This window comes from Aspergillus foveolatus (assembly GCF_047715535.1).
Source record: "Aspergillus foveolatus strain CBS 279.81 unplaced genomic scaffold BDW70scaffold_16, whole genome shotgun sequence".
Taxonomy (NCBI): Eukaryota; Fungi; Ascomycota; class Eurotiomycetes; order Eurotiales; family Aspergillaceae; genus Aspergillus; species Aspergillus foveolatus.
In genome coordinates, this window is record NW_027396080.1 from 315,745 (window position 1) to 332,929 (window position 17,185).

At 51.1% G+C, this 17,185-nt stretch overlaps 5 protein-coding genes across 5 annotated transcripts; 4 read left to right on the forward strand and 1 right to left on the reverse strand.

Moving 5' to 3' along the window:
- Nucleotides 1–3,148: 3,148 nt before the first annotated feature.
- On the forward strand, nucleotides 3,149–4,895 carry BDW70DRAFT_166933 (general substrate transporter; the record flags this gene model as incomplete). Its single annotated transcript, XM_073742122.1, has 2 exons — nucleotides 3,149–3,490; nucleotides 3,545–4,895. The coding sequence occupies 2 exons, from the start codon at nucleotides 3,149–3,151 to the stop codon at nucleotides 4,826–4,828; spliced, it is 1,626 nt and encodes a 541-aa protein (XP_073597294.1). The 3' UTR covers nucleotides 4,829–4,895.
- Nucleotides 4,896–7,284: 2,389 nt separating this feature from the next.
- BDW70DRAFT_28422 (TLC domain-containing protein) lies at nucleotides 7,285–9,235 on the forward strand. Its single transcript, XM_073743681.1, has 3 exons — nucleotides 7,285–7,678; nucleotides 7,742–8,470; nucleotides 8,534–9,235. The coding sequence occupies exons 1-3, from the start codon at nucleotides 7,556–7,558 to the stop codon at nucleotides 8,999–9,001; spliced, it is 1,320 nt and encodes a 439-aa protein (XP_073597295.1). The 5' UTR covers nucleotides 7,285–7,555; the 3' UTR covers nucleotides 9,002–9,235.
- Nucleotides 9,236–12,726, reverse strand: BDW70DRAFT_28415 (glycosyl hydrolases family 2, TIM barrel domain-containing protein). Its single transcript, XM_073743680.1, has 2 exons — nucleotides 11,038–12,726; nucleotides 9,236–10,991 (listed from the first exon to the last, which is right to left on the reverse strand). The coding sequence occupies exons 1-2, from the start codon at nucleotides 12,585–12,587 to the stop codon at nucleotides 9,470–9,472; spliced, it is 3,072 nt and encodes a 1,023-aa protein (XP_073597296.1). The 5' UTR covers nucleotides 12,588–12,726; the 3' UTR covers nucleotides 9,236–9,469.
- Nucleotides 12,727–13,522: 796 nt separating this feature from the next.
- Nucleotides 13,523–14,973, forward strand: BDW70DRAFT_28426 (uncharacterized protein). The gene is made up of 3 exons (XM_073743682.1): nucleotides 13,523–13,902; nucleotides 13,963–14,629; nucleotides 14,679–14,973. The coding sequence occupies exons 1-3, from the start codon at nucleotides 13,673–13,675 to the stop codon at nucleotides 14,679–14,681; spliced, it is 900 nt and encodes a 299-aa protein (XP_073597297.1). The 5' UTR covers nucleotides 13,523–13,672; the 3' UTR covers nucleotides 14,682–14,973.
- On the forward strand, nucleotides 14,974–16,960 carry BDW70DRAFT_28427 (chitin deacetylase CDA6). Its single transcript, XM_073743683.1, has 3 exons — nucleotides 14,974–15,025; nucleotides 15,088–15,549; nucleotides 15,598–16,960. The coding sequence occupies exons 2-3, from the start codon at nucleotides 15,327–15,329 to the stop codon at nucleotides 16,776–16,778; spliced, it is 1,404 nt and encodes a 467-aa protein (XP_073597298.1). The 5' UTR covers nucleotides 14,974–15,025; nucleotides 15,088–15,326; the 3' UTR covers nucleotides 16,779–16,960.
- Nucleotides 16,961–17,185: the final 225 nt, after the last annotated feature.

Sequence of the window (17,185 nt, forward strand, 5' to 3'; positions counted from 1 at the left end):
GCCTCTTTGAAGGACCAGCAGACTGCATGAGTGCGCCATGGATAAATAGGTATGAAATCGAATCGGCCCTCATCTCCTCTACATAGCATCTTGGACCTCGAAGCATGATCGGTCCACTGATTGATCAATCTAGGCAGCCTTGCCTTTATGTATAGGTAGCAACGGACGGGATGTACCAAAGGCGCTCAAACCAAGCAGACTGATCCTGGTCCCTTCTTTTTCCTTCTTATACTCTTTCATCGTGTAACAGAGCGGATAACAGGCGCAAGAGGAATGCATCCAGTCATGTGTCCGTATATTTACGATGCTCAAAGGCTTGTGATGGATAGTTCCAGCAATCTCTCGTTCGCTCTCCTTCCATGGTTCGAAGGACGCGATAGGAGGGCTCGTGGTAGTACGTACTGAGCGGTACGGGATACGGGGTGCATTGATGTCGGAATGTGTCAATTCATGCCATGTAGGTACTTGAACAGGGGCATAAACCGAGTTCTGGCAGGAAACCGACGCATGTTAGCCAAGAGCAAGTATAGTAAGGCCCTGCTGTCCACCGAGGTAGTCAGGGATCTTACATCTAGACAGATGTTATTTATACCTAGAGTTGGTAAACAACGTATATGGTATCCTAGACATGGCAGACTAGATTCAAGCTCCAAAGATTGCTACAAAAGAGCCCGATGGGCAGCGGACTGAACAGCCCCAGGGGCTTTCTCCTATTCCCTTCTCCTCTAACCGGCAACTGACATCGATGCTTCCCGCCAGACACCGTCTCATTTACCGTGTTTCTAAGCCAACAGCCGACGATTTCCGAGTCAAATATACCCGGTCTGGAGAACGGCGCGAGTCTTTCCCCTCCAGGTACCAAGGAATCCAGAAACCATCCATATCGCGAGCCGTTGGAGAATGCAGCGGCAGCAGCAGGGCCTACACATCGGCTGTTGCTAAAGGCGCGTGGCATATCTGACTAAACATATCGCATAGCCCTCGAGACGCCGCGCTCAACACCCTGCTGGTGGTCTTGGAAGATAATGGCAGGTTCTATCGGCCGCCTTGCCACTCTCCAGAATATGCCTCCTCTGCAAAGCTCGAAGGATCCTATTCACTGCGCCAATTGTCGTCTCTTCTAGATGTGTTGGCTGATGACCAAGCGTAATAGCGAAGGCGCAGCTGCACTTCCTTCTCCATAAATCCCGCATACGAGGTCTTACGGTGCTAGCACAGGAGCTCGGACAAGCCGTCAGCGAACTCTATATGCCACAGCCGCTTTGGTGGAGCCTATGCCCAAACGAGGTCATGGATGTCCGGATTACTTTCTCAGAATACTGCCGATAGGTTAAGCAGAATTAATCAGGCTTGGAAGTTGGCGTAAGCAGGCGAGAAACGGAAGGTTTATGACGGTTGGGCCGGCACAAGCCATTTCCGCAACGTACCTAGCCAGGTTAGCCAGAACGACGACAATTCCCGCGGCACGGCACGACCCCGACGACCCGACGCAGCCATGGATGTGATATCTTTATCCAGGTAGGCATGTTGGTGCTCCACGCAGCCAGCTTTTTGACTAGGATCGGAATGGGCGGAACGATATGGAATGCAGCAAAAGGCACAGGTAGTCAAATCGATCAATGACTCTACACAGTAGCCATATCGCAAATGCAGCGAATGCACAACTGCCTCGGCATCTGGACAACACCCCGGTCCGCCTTGTTTCGCCCTGCAGATTGCGAGCCAAAGCCGAAGTTGAACCGGTCCTCGTAGCGAGGTCATGTACAGAGGCAGATTAGACCAATAGCGCTTCTTCCCCTGCCAAAGCATGGGCGCTATTGAATAACATTTTCATTTATAGCTTTCAAATATAACCTCACTGTACCTCGAATAGGGAATAGATGGGCTCCGATCATGCCACAGCCTGATCGAAAGACGGGATCCCGGTGACAATCCACGGGATTAAGCAAACGATATCATGACGCTGTCTTTGGGCGCTCAGCGAGCGAGAGTCAGCCCCGAAGGATCGGATTTTTGAAACAGCTCTTCTCGAGCAAAGAGAGCAGCAGTAGTCGTCGTGAGAATGGCTGGTGACGTTGGAAGGTTCTAGATGATCAGCCCTCCGCCCTGCCATTTTTCTCTTATCTCGTGGATTTCACCCCGACAGCATTCATGCATTGTGTGTGAAGTACATCGCGGGGTGCTCCATACTGCCAGAATTATAGTGGTTAAGCTGACAATCACCCCATAAATGGCGTCACAAGTCGGAAGTTGGGTTGTAGCCGACTGCTTCAGCAGGACCGATGACCGCAGAGATCCAGCCTTGGCGAATATCACCAATAGGGTACCTGGCTATTATGCCAAGTTGCTTATTTTATGGTGCTTCTGAGGCAAATGTGAATTACCCATCAGGCAATCTATTCCGCGTTATTGTTCGCCTTGTTTCTTCCTCCCTTGTTTCCTCTAACTTTGAGACAAATTCGACATCAATGCTGTAATTCCGATGGTTCTCGGTTCTCCCTCAACGGTCTTCATCACTCCCAAGAAAAAAAAGGGGGCGGATTGTCGAGTTGGCTGCAAAATGCGTCACGATCTGTGAAGTCGAAACTTGACCGGGGAAAATTGCCCCCGCTCAGCTGCCCCAGCCCGCACGCACGAGGAGGATCCGCCTGGCTGAGTCTCAGGAGACAAATCAAACAAGTCGCGGGCAATGACGACAGGAGGCAGCAAATGCCGCGTTGGGATTTGCTGGATGGCGCTGATGGCGCACACGCTTAGCCGCGCGTGGCTTAGAGCGCGAGCTGGGCTGGAGACGGAAGGAAACCCCGGATTTCGAGTCTTTCTCCGCACCCCGGCTATTGAGTTGGGGTTATTCCGCTCATTGGCTGTCTTCATGTAGACGCACTTTACCCGCTTGGGTAGGACGTGGGCGTACCAACAATGGTCGACTGTCCCATTCCTGACCTTGTTAGAGCTGGGGTTGAGTATATATAGAGCCATTCGGCAGTGAGGTTGGTCCTTTTTGCGTGGCAGCGGTGTGTCCGGCTTCACAAGCATCAACTTACCATTTAATTCCTATTCAATTTCACTCAATATTTCTCCAGTTTTTTTTATCTTCTCTCTTGAACGTTTTGCGTCTCGATAGCTGGTCTGTCCTTTCTTTGCAATCATGTCGACGGACTATGAGAAGAGGTTGAGCCTCGACGATATGGCCCTCAAGACAGGCGATCACATCGAGACGATTGATAAGGCTGCCGCCGTCGAGGCCACCGTCGCCGCCAATGTCGATGACATCCCGATTAGCATGTACGTGTGGATGGTTGCTCTGTCTGCCTCAATTGCGGGTATGCTCTTTGGGTACGACACTGGCATCATCTCAGCGGTCTTGGTCTACATAAAAGACGCACTGGGTGGTCGATATCTCACAAGCTCTGAAAAGGAGCTGATCACATCGCTCTGCTCTGGAGGGGCGTTCTTTGGCTCCATCTTTGCAGGAAATACCGCCGATAGGGTACGTGGTGTTCCGCTTGCAAACGCTTTAAAGCTATGCTGACTGGTGAACGAGTGGGGCCGTAAAACTGCGCTTTACCTAGGTTGCGTACTCTTCGTGGTCGGCGCCGTCTTGCAGGCAGCTGCCTACACCATCGCACAAATGGCAGTTGGCCGAGTTATTGTTGGCTTCGGGGTAGGGTCAGCTGCAATGATAGTGCCGCTATATGTCGCCGAGATCGCCCCGTCAAAAGCTCGTGGACGGCTGGTGGGTTTGAACAATGTGTCGATTACTGGAGGACAGGTCATTGCATATGCCATCGGGGCCGCCTTTGCTAGTGTTCCCCATGGATGGCGGGTTATGGTGGGCCTAGGGGGTTTGCCACCTATCGTCCTGGCTTGTTTGCTGCCATTCTGCCCTGAGTCACCCCGTCATCTTGTTTACAATGGCCGTATGGAGGAGGCACGCGCGGTCCTACGCAAGCTGTACCGCGGCGCTACCGATGTTCAGCTCGAATCTGTGCTCGCTTCGATTCAGGCTGGGTGCGAGGAAGCACGCGCTATCAGCGGAAACGAGGGTGGCTGGGCGAAGATTGTGCGGCTGCACACAGTTCCCAGCAACTTCCGAGCTCTGCTCTGTGCCTGCGGGTTGATGGTCATCTCCCAGATTTCTGGATTCAACACACTGATGTATTATTCGTCCACAATTTTCTCGTTGGTGGGATTCACCAGTCCAACGGCCGTCGGCCTCGTTGTGGCTGGGACGAACCTGATCATGACTTTTGCCAATATGATCTTGGTAGATCGCCTTGGCCGCCGACGTCTGCTTCTGTCCACCGTCTGGGGAATGAGCGCCGGCCTGATAGCTGTTTCGGTGGCTTTCAGTTTCATCCATGTTGATGTGAACGCAACGGAGGTCGCCCCTCAGTCCGTGACTACGCCCGCCATCGTGGTGTTAGTATTCATTATCTGGTTTGTGGTCTTTTACGGCGTATCGGTGGGGAACACGGCATGGATGTCTGCCGACTTCTTCCCTCTAGAAGTGCGAGCAATGGGAACCATGTGGATGACTTGTTCGTCGTGGGCGAGCAATGTCATCGTCTCCAGCACGTTCCTGTCCATGACCAACGCCATGACGATGGCGGGAACGTTCGGTTTCTACGCCGGTATCTGCGGAGTCAGTTATATTCTTATCTATTTCTTCTACCCCGAAGTCTCGGGCCTGGTCCTTGAGGAAATCAAGGAGGTTTTCGAGCATGGATTCGGCGTGAGATATGCCAGAAACCTTCGAAAGGAACGGAAACAGGTCATTGAAGAAAGACTAAGGGCGAAGAGAGAGTCTAAGCCTGCTGCTCACTGATGTATAGATATCTCACTGCTTACCTACATTCTTTAGTCCAGCGTAGATCGCAAATATAGGAGAATAGAAGGCATCTTCAAGACATTGATTCTCGTGAATGATTACTGCTCCGGTCGTAGACGCCTTGTATAGCTTGCGCGTCTCTGACAAATGACGATCGGTAAGACCACATATCCCCACTCCCATAATGCGGAGTAGGTTTAGGGTATGGCTATGAATCGGAAGACCCATTAGCGGCCTGATCGGCCGGGGGCGGCGGCTTTTGATGGAGGCTATCGGAAATCCCAGCCCGAAAGGGCGCTGTATCAGAACCAGGGTAATCTGCGCTAGCTGCTGTGTCAGCTTACTGGAACATTTGAATCCGGCGTAGCCTTACAGGTATCCACCAAAACGTTCCTGGGAAGCAGTACGGTCAGAATCGGCCTGATATCCCTTATACAACAGCTCCTGATTGGCAGATAGCCTGCGACTTGCACTCATCCACGTTGTTTCTTTTGCTCGTGCGTGGGCGAAGGTCAACAAGCCCTAACGAGTTCTTGATCTGACAGCCCTCGATCTCCAAGAAATGCCTCCCTCTCGGGGTCTTGGTGTACTATGGCAACTCTCGATTTCCCAAGCGTAACATGCCTCGCAGAATTCCGATATTCAAAAAAGCGGTGCATGCCACAGTCTTCACGCCAGCCACAGAAAACACTTACCCAAATGCCCATTGGCTTGCCAAACCTTTCGTAGCAGGCTGTCCATCTATCTCGACGTATGAACCTGACCTGCAAAAATGGGAGTGACGCATTCATTTGGAATCGCTTTGGTTTCAGCTTGTCAGCAACACGAATTGAGAGAAAAGGCAAAATGATATTGGCTCGCCTACAGGCAGTTCCTTCGCTTGCTCTGGGAGGTGGTGAGCCCGTAACCCAGCATCAGCGTTTATTTGCTCGGTCATGGCCCAGAGGCGGCCTCGACAACCCAGATCGAACGCTGACTCCATCAGCTTCGATTTAAATCACATGCCACTAACCTGAATAGGATCTCCCAGCTCGCTCCTCCAAAGCAGCGTGTCCGACCCTGCGCACCACTTCCCCTCTAACCTCGAGAGCAGCTCACGCACCGATCACTCGCAGAGATTACAAAATAATACTCGCCACCCGCCAGTCAGCAGAAGATAACGGCGATGGACATTGTAGTGGGAAACAGCCTATATGGGGAGAAAATGCCCTGGAGATGCGACAGAAGGAAGCGCTTTCAGAGTCCGCTCAGTGACGACGCGAGACGAATCAAACGAGCGTCAAATTACCGTCTACTTCCTCGATTGTCTTTCCATATCTCACGTGCTACTGCAAGAATCATGCTGGATGATTGTGCACCCTGCCTATGGGATTGATTTGATTCACATCGATGATGAAGCTGCCGACCCGGGAACAGAGGGTCATGCAGTATTTAAACCGGGCTGCGTGTTTCCAACGATTATACCACGAAGAAATGGAATGCTCGGTGGAAAGCCTACAATGAGGATTTCGACCGCCAGCTCCGTCTTCTCCTTACCTGCCCGATACTTGCGTGGGTCAATCGGTACTATAGACCGAAAAGCACAGGCCGTGCCGAGTCTTGTAACGAAGCTTGGTTTTCGGACAGGTTAGCCTCGAGTGCTCAAAATGGAGCGGCTCTACGGCGTGCAAACAATTGCTGCCTTTGATCGGCAAACAATCGCTGGGCTCTAGTCACCTCCGCTGCAGGCAAGCCGGCACTCGTCCCACTCAGTATAGAGCTAATCTCAACTTATCTAGGGAATGGAGTGGAAATTTCCGAGCAAGCTTACTCTCCGTAGCTACTCCATACTGTTACCGAGAAAAGAAATAACTTTGACTTCTTGTTCTTAGCCAGGCCAGGGATTTCTTCTCTTGCGTCTTCTTCTGTTGTTCGTTTCCGAAAAAGGCGGCCGTACCCTGGAGACCGTAGGCTACTCTGTACTGTTGAAAAAAAAAAAAAAAAAAAAAAAAAAAAAAGTCTATTATGAAAAACAACAAAAAAAAAAAAAAAAAAAAAAAAAAGAAAAAAAAAAAAAAAAAAAAAAAAAAAAAAACAAGCAGCGTTTAAAGGCCGCCTCTGTTCCAGCTCGGACTATCTGTCGTCATCGGTAGCCAGCTAAATTATTGGGAGTACCTTGCGACGACTGCTACAACATTTAAAGGACGGAGTTGCTATTCATCCGTTGCGGGACCGGGGCTGATACTCGTTGAATGAATTGGGAATAGCGTGTTCGATAGCTTGACTTAGGGTCGATCCGTGAGATTTGAAGAATGGAAAGGCAGTGCCATTGGTGGGTGGGCGCCTGAAGGTCTCCTGTAGCCTCTTGGTGGACGTGGAGAGGAGGGTGGAGTGCCAAGCCTGCCAACGTGATTGCAGCAAAAAACCAAAATGACCCCCTGGATTTCGTTCCTCCAGCTTGACCGTCATCAGCCCGGCCTGTACGACTCTCCTTCTCCCCTTCACTTCTTGCCTGTGCATAGTTCCTTTCATCTCTTCTCTTCTCTTCGTTGCTGTGTTATTTTTCTCTTGTTTTCTTTTCTTCCGCGTTTGCCGTCCTTGGCGTCTGCGACTCAAAACTCTCCTTGCCCGTATCTGGATTCTGTCGATAAGCAACCTGACACTGGGAGAGCTCTTGACCAAAGACAAACCTCTGAAGTACACGCTCAGAGTCTCTTGCCGGCCGAATTCACTAAATCCACCATTATGGCTCGCACGCGCAAATCCAGCAACCTCGGGTCGGACATTCGAGGCGACACGAGCGCTCCCGCAATGTCCACTATGAATGAGGTCAGTCCAATTGACGCAAAGCCTCCAAGCTGGGAAAATGTATGAATCTCTCGGACATTATTTCAGCGACGTCTTCTGTGCCAAAAGCTCACACGTGCTCAGGTCGCACCACCCGCCGAAAAGTCCTCAAAGTCGCATTCGAAGCGTCGCCGAAGCCGATCCTTCCTCCGCCGGTTCAAAGACACATGTTTGAAGCATACTTGGGTGTTGCCTCTCCTCATATTGACCGTTCTCCTCGCCGGATATGCCGTCAATCCCACCCCGTCCAACCCGCTTCACTACGCCATCTTCCTGTCTTATCCGGAGCCTCCAAAAACCCCAGGCGGCCCGGTAATGTACGGAAAAGGCCCGAAAGATATCGCATTCGTCTCCTTCTACATGGTCGTCCTCTCTTTCACTCGCGAATTTTTGATGCAGCGCGTGATTCGTCCTTTCGCCGTATACTGTGGGATTCGTGGAAAGGGTAAAACCGCTAGGTTCATGGAGCAGGTTTATACGGCTATCTACTTTGCCATCTTTGGTCCCTATGGTCTTTACGTGATGAGCCGCACCAACATCTGGTATTTTAACACGACTGCTATGTTTGAAGGATTTCCCCACAGAGAGCACGAAGGGCTTTTCAAGGCTTATTATCTGCTCCAAGCGAGCTACTGGGCCCAGCAGGCCATTGTTCTCCTTTTGCAGCTGGAGAAGCCACGAAAGGACTTCAGGGAGCTTGTGGGCCACCACATCATCACCCTGGCTCTCATTGCATTGAGCTACAGGTTCCACTTCACTTACCTCGGTCTCGCTGTGTATATCACTCACGACGTCTCTGACTTTTTCCTGGCGGTATGTTACGGAAAGCCATTATCCACGTGTTCCGATCAGATCATGCGCTAATTCTACGTTTAGACTTCCAAAACCCTCAACTATCTCGATGCCTACATTACTGCTCCGTACTTCGGAGTATTCGTTTGCGTCTGGATCTACCTCCGCCACTTCTTAAACCTCAAGTTCCTCTGGGCTGTCCTCACCGAATTCCGTACCGTTGGGCCTTTTGAGCTGAACTGGGAGACACAGCAGTATAAGTGCTGGATCAGCCAGTACATCACTTTTGCTCTGCTTGCTAGTCTCCAGGCCGTCAATGCCTTCTGGCTTTTCCTGATTCTGCGCATTCTCAAGAACTACCTATTCAGCAACATCAAGAAGGATGAGCGGAGTGACGAGGAGGATGAGGAGGATGAAGAAATCGAGCAGTCTACCAACAGCGCTGCAGCTCTGGCTACTGGTACCGAGCCGGCGTCTCTGACTGCGCGCTCCGTGAACGCCGAGAAACGCACGCCCCATGTTTTGGTCAACGGGCAGCCTGTTAAGCGGTAATGCCTGGGGCCGTCTGTAGCATTCTTAAGGGGTTCAAAGGCATCTACTTGCACAGTTGGCAAGGGATTATTGCCCTTATACCGCATCACAACTACTACTCAGAGCTCTATTATCCCACTTGGTGTTTATTGCATGTGCGGGGCTCGGGTAGAGGGTTAGCCCGCATTTTTTTCTTCTTTCCTTCCTTGTACCACCTTAGTTTTGTCTTGTGTCTGTCACGACGCAATCAAATGGATATAGCGATGATTCATGAAGAAGCACTTATGGTGGAGTTAGGTAGCTACCAGTCACCGTTTTCTAATACTAATGTTAATATGAAGTCTGCGTCGACTGATATAGTCGAGGCTGTATAACGTTTTTCTTGCCCTTGTCACTGCCCCCAAACTAAACTCGGATCTGCATTAGTTAAACTCAACCCCATCATATTACAGTACACAGTAGGTCACCGGACTTCACAGCACCAATAACTCAGGAACGAACACTAAGCTCAAAAGCGAAATCAAACGGTTCCGTCTTGCACCGGTACTGCTCAAACGGTTGGGGCCCCACACTCGCAGACCCCAAGCCATGGTTATCATAGTCGAGCCAAAGAATCGTCATATCCAGCGGCTTCAAGTCGAAAGGATGTTTCGCGTTGTTCAGGTCAATGGGCATATACTGTGACGCCGTGAAGCTGAAGACCTCAACGGCAGTCTGATTCGTGCTTGCGTCCGCGCGCCGCGCGTCCAGAGTTACGCCGGTGTCAGGGTCCGAGATCTGTAGCCATCGCAGGTCTTCACGGTTGCCGTTTTCCTGGGGGTAGTCGTAGTGCGTGAAGAGTTCTTCTACTGTTGCAGAATACTCGCCGATTCGGCATGCCTGCTTCGAGTCCTTGTAGTTCTCGCCGGGGCCGCGGCCGAACCAGCGAACGGAGTTGAAAGACGAGGGAAGGATGGTTTGGAGGCCGATGCGCGGGACAACAGAGGGGGTGTTCGTTCCTACGAACTCGCCGGTGGCGTGGATGTGGAGTGTTGGTTCAGAGTCCCCTGTGGAGATCGTGTAGATGAGGTCTGCTTCGACGCCCCATTCGAGGACTTGCGGCGCGACGCGGACTTTGAAGTGCACTGTTGCTTCAGTGTCGGAGCTCCGCCAGGTGACATCGCGGACTTGGGTGTGCATCGTGCCGACCCATGCGTCATCCCACTCGGCTTCGTTGCCGGATTGGCCTTCGTCGTTTTGGGTCATGGCGCGGATGAAGGAGAGTTCGGGGCCGCGCTGGAAGAGGCTTGCGCCGTTGGCTTCCCAAGTGACGTTTCCTTGTATCAAGTTAAAACCAAAGACTGATGTGCCGGTTGCGATTCGGAGGCTTGTTTGGTTTTGTTTGACTTCCAGGTCTCCCGAAGCCTGGCGAGAGATCGGAGTGGAGCGCTTGCTCGAGGAGGTATAAGCAGAAGAACCGGGGAAATATAGCTGGTCCCAGGCGACGACATGGCCCTTATCTGCCCAAGCTTTGTCTTCTTTGAGCTTAAACTCGATGGTGAGCCATGTCTCTTTCGAAAGGCTTGACGGATCGAGCGGCAAGTCCACAGTGCGACTTTCTCCGGCAGAAACAGGAGGCAGATCTAGCTCTTGGGCCTCTGTGGTTTCGCCATCCTGGACCGTATGCCAAGAAGCATCGAGACCGCTGAGATCGACGAAGGCGTAGTGGTTTGTTATGACCATGCTGCTTGAATCGTCCGTCAGTTTCACCGAGACGGGCTGGATGATCTTTGCGTATTCGAGGAGACTGGGCATCGGGGTATGGTCTGAGAGGGTCAGGCCGTCCATGACGAAGTCTGCATCGTTCGGCTCATCACCAAAGTCGCCACCGTAGGCATAGTATTCCAGATCCCCCTCCTTTTTCAGCAAACCATGATTGTTGAATTCCCAGACTAGTCCTCCTTGGGAGAGCGGGTGTGAACGGAACAGCTCGATGTATTCTCTCAGCCCACCAGGACCGTTGCCCATGGCACTGGAGTAGTCAGCAGTCTGCTGTTATAGAGGGCGGGGAAACTTACTGTGCAAACTCGCATAGAATGAGAGGCTTGTCCGTGTGGTTGGCCATATGCTCCAGCGTTGTATCGGGCGAGGAATACATCTGACTGTATATATCGGCCGTTTCAGCATTGTGGTCCTGTTCATAGTGGACGAGCCGTGAGGGGTCCCGTTCTTTGATCCATTTGTACATGGCAGCCTGGTTTTGGCCGTACTGGCATTCGTTTCCGAGCGACCACATGATGACGGAGGGATGGTTCTTGTAACGCTCAACCAGTTGCTCGGCCCTGTCGAGGTATGCATGCGTCCACTCAGGGTTATCGGAGGTCCAAGCCGCGGCGTTCTCTTCAGAACCTGCAATATCGCGGAAGCCGTGGCACTCAAGATCCGCTTCGGTTATCACGTAGAATCCTAGCTCGTCAGCGACGTCGTAGAATGACGGGTGCTGAGGGTAGTGAGCTGTGCGGATCGCATTGATGTTGGATTGCTTCATTCGGATCAAGTCTGCGCGCATCGACTCGTAGGGAACTGTTCGACCAGAGGTGTAGTTATGTTCATGGCGATTGACACCGTAGATAATAATCGGCTGGCCATTCACAAGGAAATTGGAGCCACTCATTTCTACTCTGCGGAACCCGACCTTTTGGCTGATGGTGCGTCCATTGAACTCAATCAGGACAGTGTATAAGTTCGGCGTCTCCGCAGACCAGAGTAGAAAGTCGTCGCCCTTGATATCCTTGGAGTAGATGGTGGATGAAGACCCAATCCATTCGTCAATCACGTTGCCGCCTGGGGACAAGACCTTGACGCTCAGGTTCCCGTGCTCACCCTGGATGGTAACATTGACCTTTAGCGTACCGCTAGCAAATCCGTCATCGACTTCAGGCTGAATGAAGAAGTCCGTGATGGCGGAGTTGGGAAACGGGACTAAGTACACATCCCTGAAGATACCAGAAAGCCACCATTGGTCCTGATCCTCGAGATACGTGCCGTCAGACCACTGGTATACGCGCGTAGCAAGTGTGTTGGTACCTTCCGACGAGAGGTAATCCGTAATGTCGAACTCGCTGGGATTGCGGCTGCCCTGACTGTAACCAACCTCCTCGCCATTAACCCAAACATGAAAAGCGCTGTCAACGCCCTCGTATCGCAGGCGGATCTGCTGCCCATCCCAGCTGGCGGGGACTTCAAACTCCCGCCAATACGAGCCCGTGGGGTTCATATACGACACATTTGGCGGCGTAACGGGGATTGGATAGTGGATGTTGGTATATTGCGGGCGCCCGTATCCCTGCATCTGCCACACGCCGGGAACGATAATATCATCCCACTCCGTAGTATTGGCCGTGTCCCAGATAGGAGCTTCGAATGGCGAGGCATCGTAGTGAAATTTCCAGGTGCCGTTCAGACTCTGAAAAAAGCCCTCCTCCCGGTTGAATGTGAGCGCAGCCTCCTCATTCGGGTACGAGTAGAAGTGTGCCCGAGGGGCTAGAGTGTTGCGGTGCAATACATTGAGATTGGACCAGTCAGGTAGAGAACCTGGCCAGCCCGAGACCGCTGAAAGTGATGCCATCTCCGGTGCTCGTTAGCTAGATGCTCACTGCTTCTCTCCGCTTCTGTCCGATGTATTGTTCGGCGGTTCTTCGGCCATTATATATGCCTTACACGGATATCATGCCGTGCCGCCGGCCTTGCCAAGAACAATGTTGGCTATCCTTTGACTACCATGCCGATCTCATTATCAGACCGACAGAGACTTATGGCAATATGGACTGAACGTAGCATTTGCCAAGTAGTGGAGGCATAGTGCATCCCCGCGTTGTGGAGATATTGTGTATGAGCGTTACCCCAAATGTTGGCTGATCGTCATATACCTAAGGGGACGTTTGTCCGATTGGACGCATATTTCTGCGAGTTCCTGATCGAACAACTGTCTGTAGGGAGTCTGAGCCGGAGGAGATATTGTATTCGGTTAAAAGCCGGCAGAACTATTGCCAGCATGCATGGCACACGTCATTGTCCGACCGCGAGCTCGACCTTGAGCCGGGAATTCCGGCACATAGACCACATCATACCATCGGTCAGCGACTTGGTAAATGTTGAGACCCAAAAAGCACAGACCCGGACGGGGTCCAGGGTTGGGACTGTGATTGAGCTTCGGGGAGGAAGACGAAGAGGAGTGACCTCGGGAGTTGCGGGGAACTCTTGGCGTTTAACCGTAGTATCTTGGAGGGTTAAAGTACTATATTAAACAGCCATACCAACCGGTTGAATTAATGCTCAAATGCTCAGTATCTCAGAGGAGTCTAAACCTATCCGTACCTATTTGGTCGCTGTTTTATAATATGCGTGATAAGACTTACTGTCTTCATTCACCTTGTAGTTGCTTAACAGGTCTATCTGGTATCCCGTAGAAGCTTAGCTTCTTTGCGGCCTCAGGCAGAAGTCGTAATTCCCTCCCTCATCCTCTCTAATTCACAACTCACGGAGTAGATACAACAGCACCTTTGTCACTCTTCTTGCTTCCGCCAACTCCCTCTCTATCCTTCTTACTGACGAGTCTATCAAATACCGTACGCTGACCGGTTACTTGGACTTGAACGGACTGAATACTGTCCTATAGCCTCATCTCGTGCCCAGCGCGGGGTTGTGTTCACGATGGGAGATCGACACACGATCCAACAAAACCTCAATGGTTTGCTGTCAAAGCTAAATGATCCGGACCCTGATATGCGATATATGTCTTTAAATGACCTTTACGGTATTCTCAGCAATCCCAGCTCCTCTTACCTGGCCCACGATCAGGCCTCCGCAACCAGACTCGCCGAGGGCTTGCTGAAGGCGTTGGATGACCAACACGGGGATGTTCAAAACCAAGCACTGAAATGGTTCGTTGCAGCCCTTGATATACTTGGTACTTGGAGCTGATATCTGCTTTATTATTACAGTCTTGGGCCTCTTGTTGTCCGATTACCCCTCGAAGGCCTAAGGACGCTGCTTGAGAGGCTATCGAACCTCACTACCTCCCAGACCATGGACACCTCCGTCCCAAACACCGCATTGCGGGTCATTGTAACAGCACTACCACGGCCTCAGCCAAACCAAGCCCCTAGCACTGACGCTAATATGGCATACTCTGCGGTTTCTGAAGTTCTCATTCCCCGTTTGATCGGACCTGGGCCCCATAAGCGGAGAGGCTCAGTCACAAAAGGAATGCTGGAAAAGGATCCTGCCAAAGGTTTCAGCAGCGATGCGATTGATGTTGTCATACAAGTGGCCTCGTGTTTTGGTACACTTCTCCAGGAGAGCGAGTTGACGGCTTTGGAAAAGGCAGTCATGTCTATCATTGATAACGATACAGCTGGTACTGTTGTCACCAAACGGGCATTAGCTGCTATTTCAGCATTGGTTGTTTACTTTTCGGACGAGCAGTTTGGTATCCTTGTTTCTGAACTCGTCGAACGGTTCAACTCTCCTCAACTAAGCACTGTCCACCGTCGCCATTTGATTGCTGCTGTCGGATGCTTAGCGAGGACGGTACCGGCGAAATTCGGTCCTCATCTTTCTACCCTGGCACCGTTTATCTTCTCAGCTGTTGGTGAAGATAACCTGGAGGTGAGCATGTCCTGAAATATTTCTGTACTTTCGCATCTAACCTGTACAGTAGCCGAATCTCACCAATGATCTACGACTAATACCGTCAGTTGTTGCCTAAAGAAAAGATAATTACTGGTATGTAGTCTAGCATTGATTTGTGGGCTGGGAATCCCATTGTAACTTGAATGTTTTGGCTAGAACTCATCACCTGCGCTGGGCGAGCTGTTAAGGATAGAATATCAAACCTGTGAAGACACTCTCTGAAAGCTACTGCTCAATAGCCGTTCAAAGTATCCCCAGTGCCTCTGCATAGTCTACCAACCTTCCGACGGGGTTCGGAATCCCGACGTCTTGTCCTCAAAGTGCAGACTATATCTGCAATTCCCGTCGAACGTTTGCATCGTGATTTTCGTTGTAAGTCGAGCTCGTAATCGGCTTATTTAGTTGCCCAAGCTGATCTTCGATGTTGTTCATAGTTTCCGTCCCAAACGTGCCTGCCCAAAGCGACCTACCGGCAATGTTGTGCCACCTCGAGTGTGCCTTCCCTGAGGCCATGAGGAAAGCCGGGTCAACAGTGCCGCAACTCTTCTCTCTCACGCCTCTTTTCTTCTTCATTCTCTTCCTTCTGTTCTACGCCTGAAGTACGCTTTACGGACCATCCCATATCATATATCATTTCTCCCAAAATTCTTTACCAGACGAGAGGATTCTCAAGATGCACGTACCCTATCTTTTGATTGCTTCGAGTCTGAATTTTATGCCGAGTGTCTTCGGACGCAATATCATTGATCTTCCATCTGACTACGAAACCGTTCAGGTTGCTTCCCATCTTCAGGGTCCTGGAACCATTCAGAATCTGCTTGAACGTGATCTTGGAGGTGCGAGATGTGGTGCAGGTTATGGTCGCTGCTCCAACGGCAATTGCTGTTCTACTGCAGGTATGTATTCCGGGTGCAAGTGAGAAGCTGGGCTAAGAATACACACAGGATACTGCGGGAACACTACAGCTCATTGTCGCTCCCCGGATTGCCAGATCGACTATGGCCATTGCGACGCCCATGCCACTCCAGGAGGTCCTTCGACAGAGGCTATTCCTCGACCAAAGCTCGGGAAAGTTGCGTACGGCCCAACCGCGATTCGCTCTTGCACTACCCCCGGAACCGTTGCTTTAACCTACGATGACGGACCCAACCAGTATACCCGTGACCTTCTCGATCTTCTAGACAAATATGACGCTAAGGTAACCTTTTTTGTCACCGGAAACAACAACGGCAAGGGCCAGATTGACAGCCCGGAAGTTCCCTGGGCTCCACTCATCCAGCGCATGGTGCTTAGCGGACATCAGGTGGCCAGTCACACCTGGTCTCATCAAGATCTAAACAAAATCTCTCAAGTCCAGCGCCGCACTCAGCTTCTGTGGAACGAAGTGGCCCTCCGAAACATCCTTGGCTATTTTCCTACCTACATGCGTCCGCCGTACTCCAGCTGCACCACGGATACTGGCTGTCTAAGCGACATGGGCGACCTCGGATACCACGTAATCCTTTACGATATTGATACAGAAGACTATAGCCATGACAGTCCAGACACGATCCAACGCTCCAAGGACATCTTTGATGAGAACTTAGCTCGCGAGAGAAGCTTCTATAAATCCTGGCTTGTCATCGCGCATGATGTACACGAGCAGACCGTCCACAATCTCACGGAGCACATGTTGCAGAAGCTTATGGCAGACGGATATCGTGCAGTGACTGTCGGAGAATGCCTTGGTGACCCGGTACAAAATTGGTATCGCCGAGATGACCAGGTTAAGGTCCCAGGAAACCCCAAGCCGAATCCGCCTTTGGAAGACATCTCGACTGATGGGAAATGTGGTGGGAAAGTGTCATGCATCGGGTCCGACTTCGGCATGTGCTGTGGTGGAAAGGGCTACTGCGGTAACACAACCGAATACTGCGGAGAAGGTTGTCAGCCCAACGCCGGTTATTGCGAGAGCGACTTCTTGGACGGCAATCAACAAGCAGGGCCCGGCATCGTCGGATCAGACCCATTGGGCGATAGTATCAACAGAGACAAGAAGTTCTTTAAGTCAAATGCAAGCTCGCGCTTTGGTCGAACTTCTCTGACATTGGCTTCGATATTCTTATTTGCCTTGGCGTTGCTGTGATCCGTCAATACATCCCTTGACTTGTTCCCAATCAACTGACCAATCAATACCAGATGTGCCCCGTGTGAATGTTTTATGGCGGTATAAACAGTACTGGTCGTATACCGGTCGTCATTGTTTCTCGAACTTCAAAGGTTATGAGTTATGTTTTAGACCTTCGTTATTGACATTGGTTTCTACAAGCTGGACACGTAGGTAGAGTATGAAACCTCACGATTATAATCTCATTTCCCCCCCTACTTGATTATGCATATATGAAAGGGAGCCGGTTCTTTGCAGTGGTGTCCGAGAGGGATAATCCATTTCAGTAAATACGAGGGCAACATGCCGCCTAGAACAACGCGCATTTGAACAGAGATTCAATGACACAAAGGTGAGGATATAAAAAGAACACTTCATATAGGCGG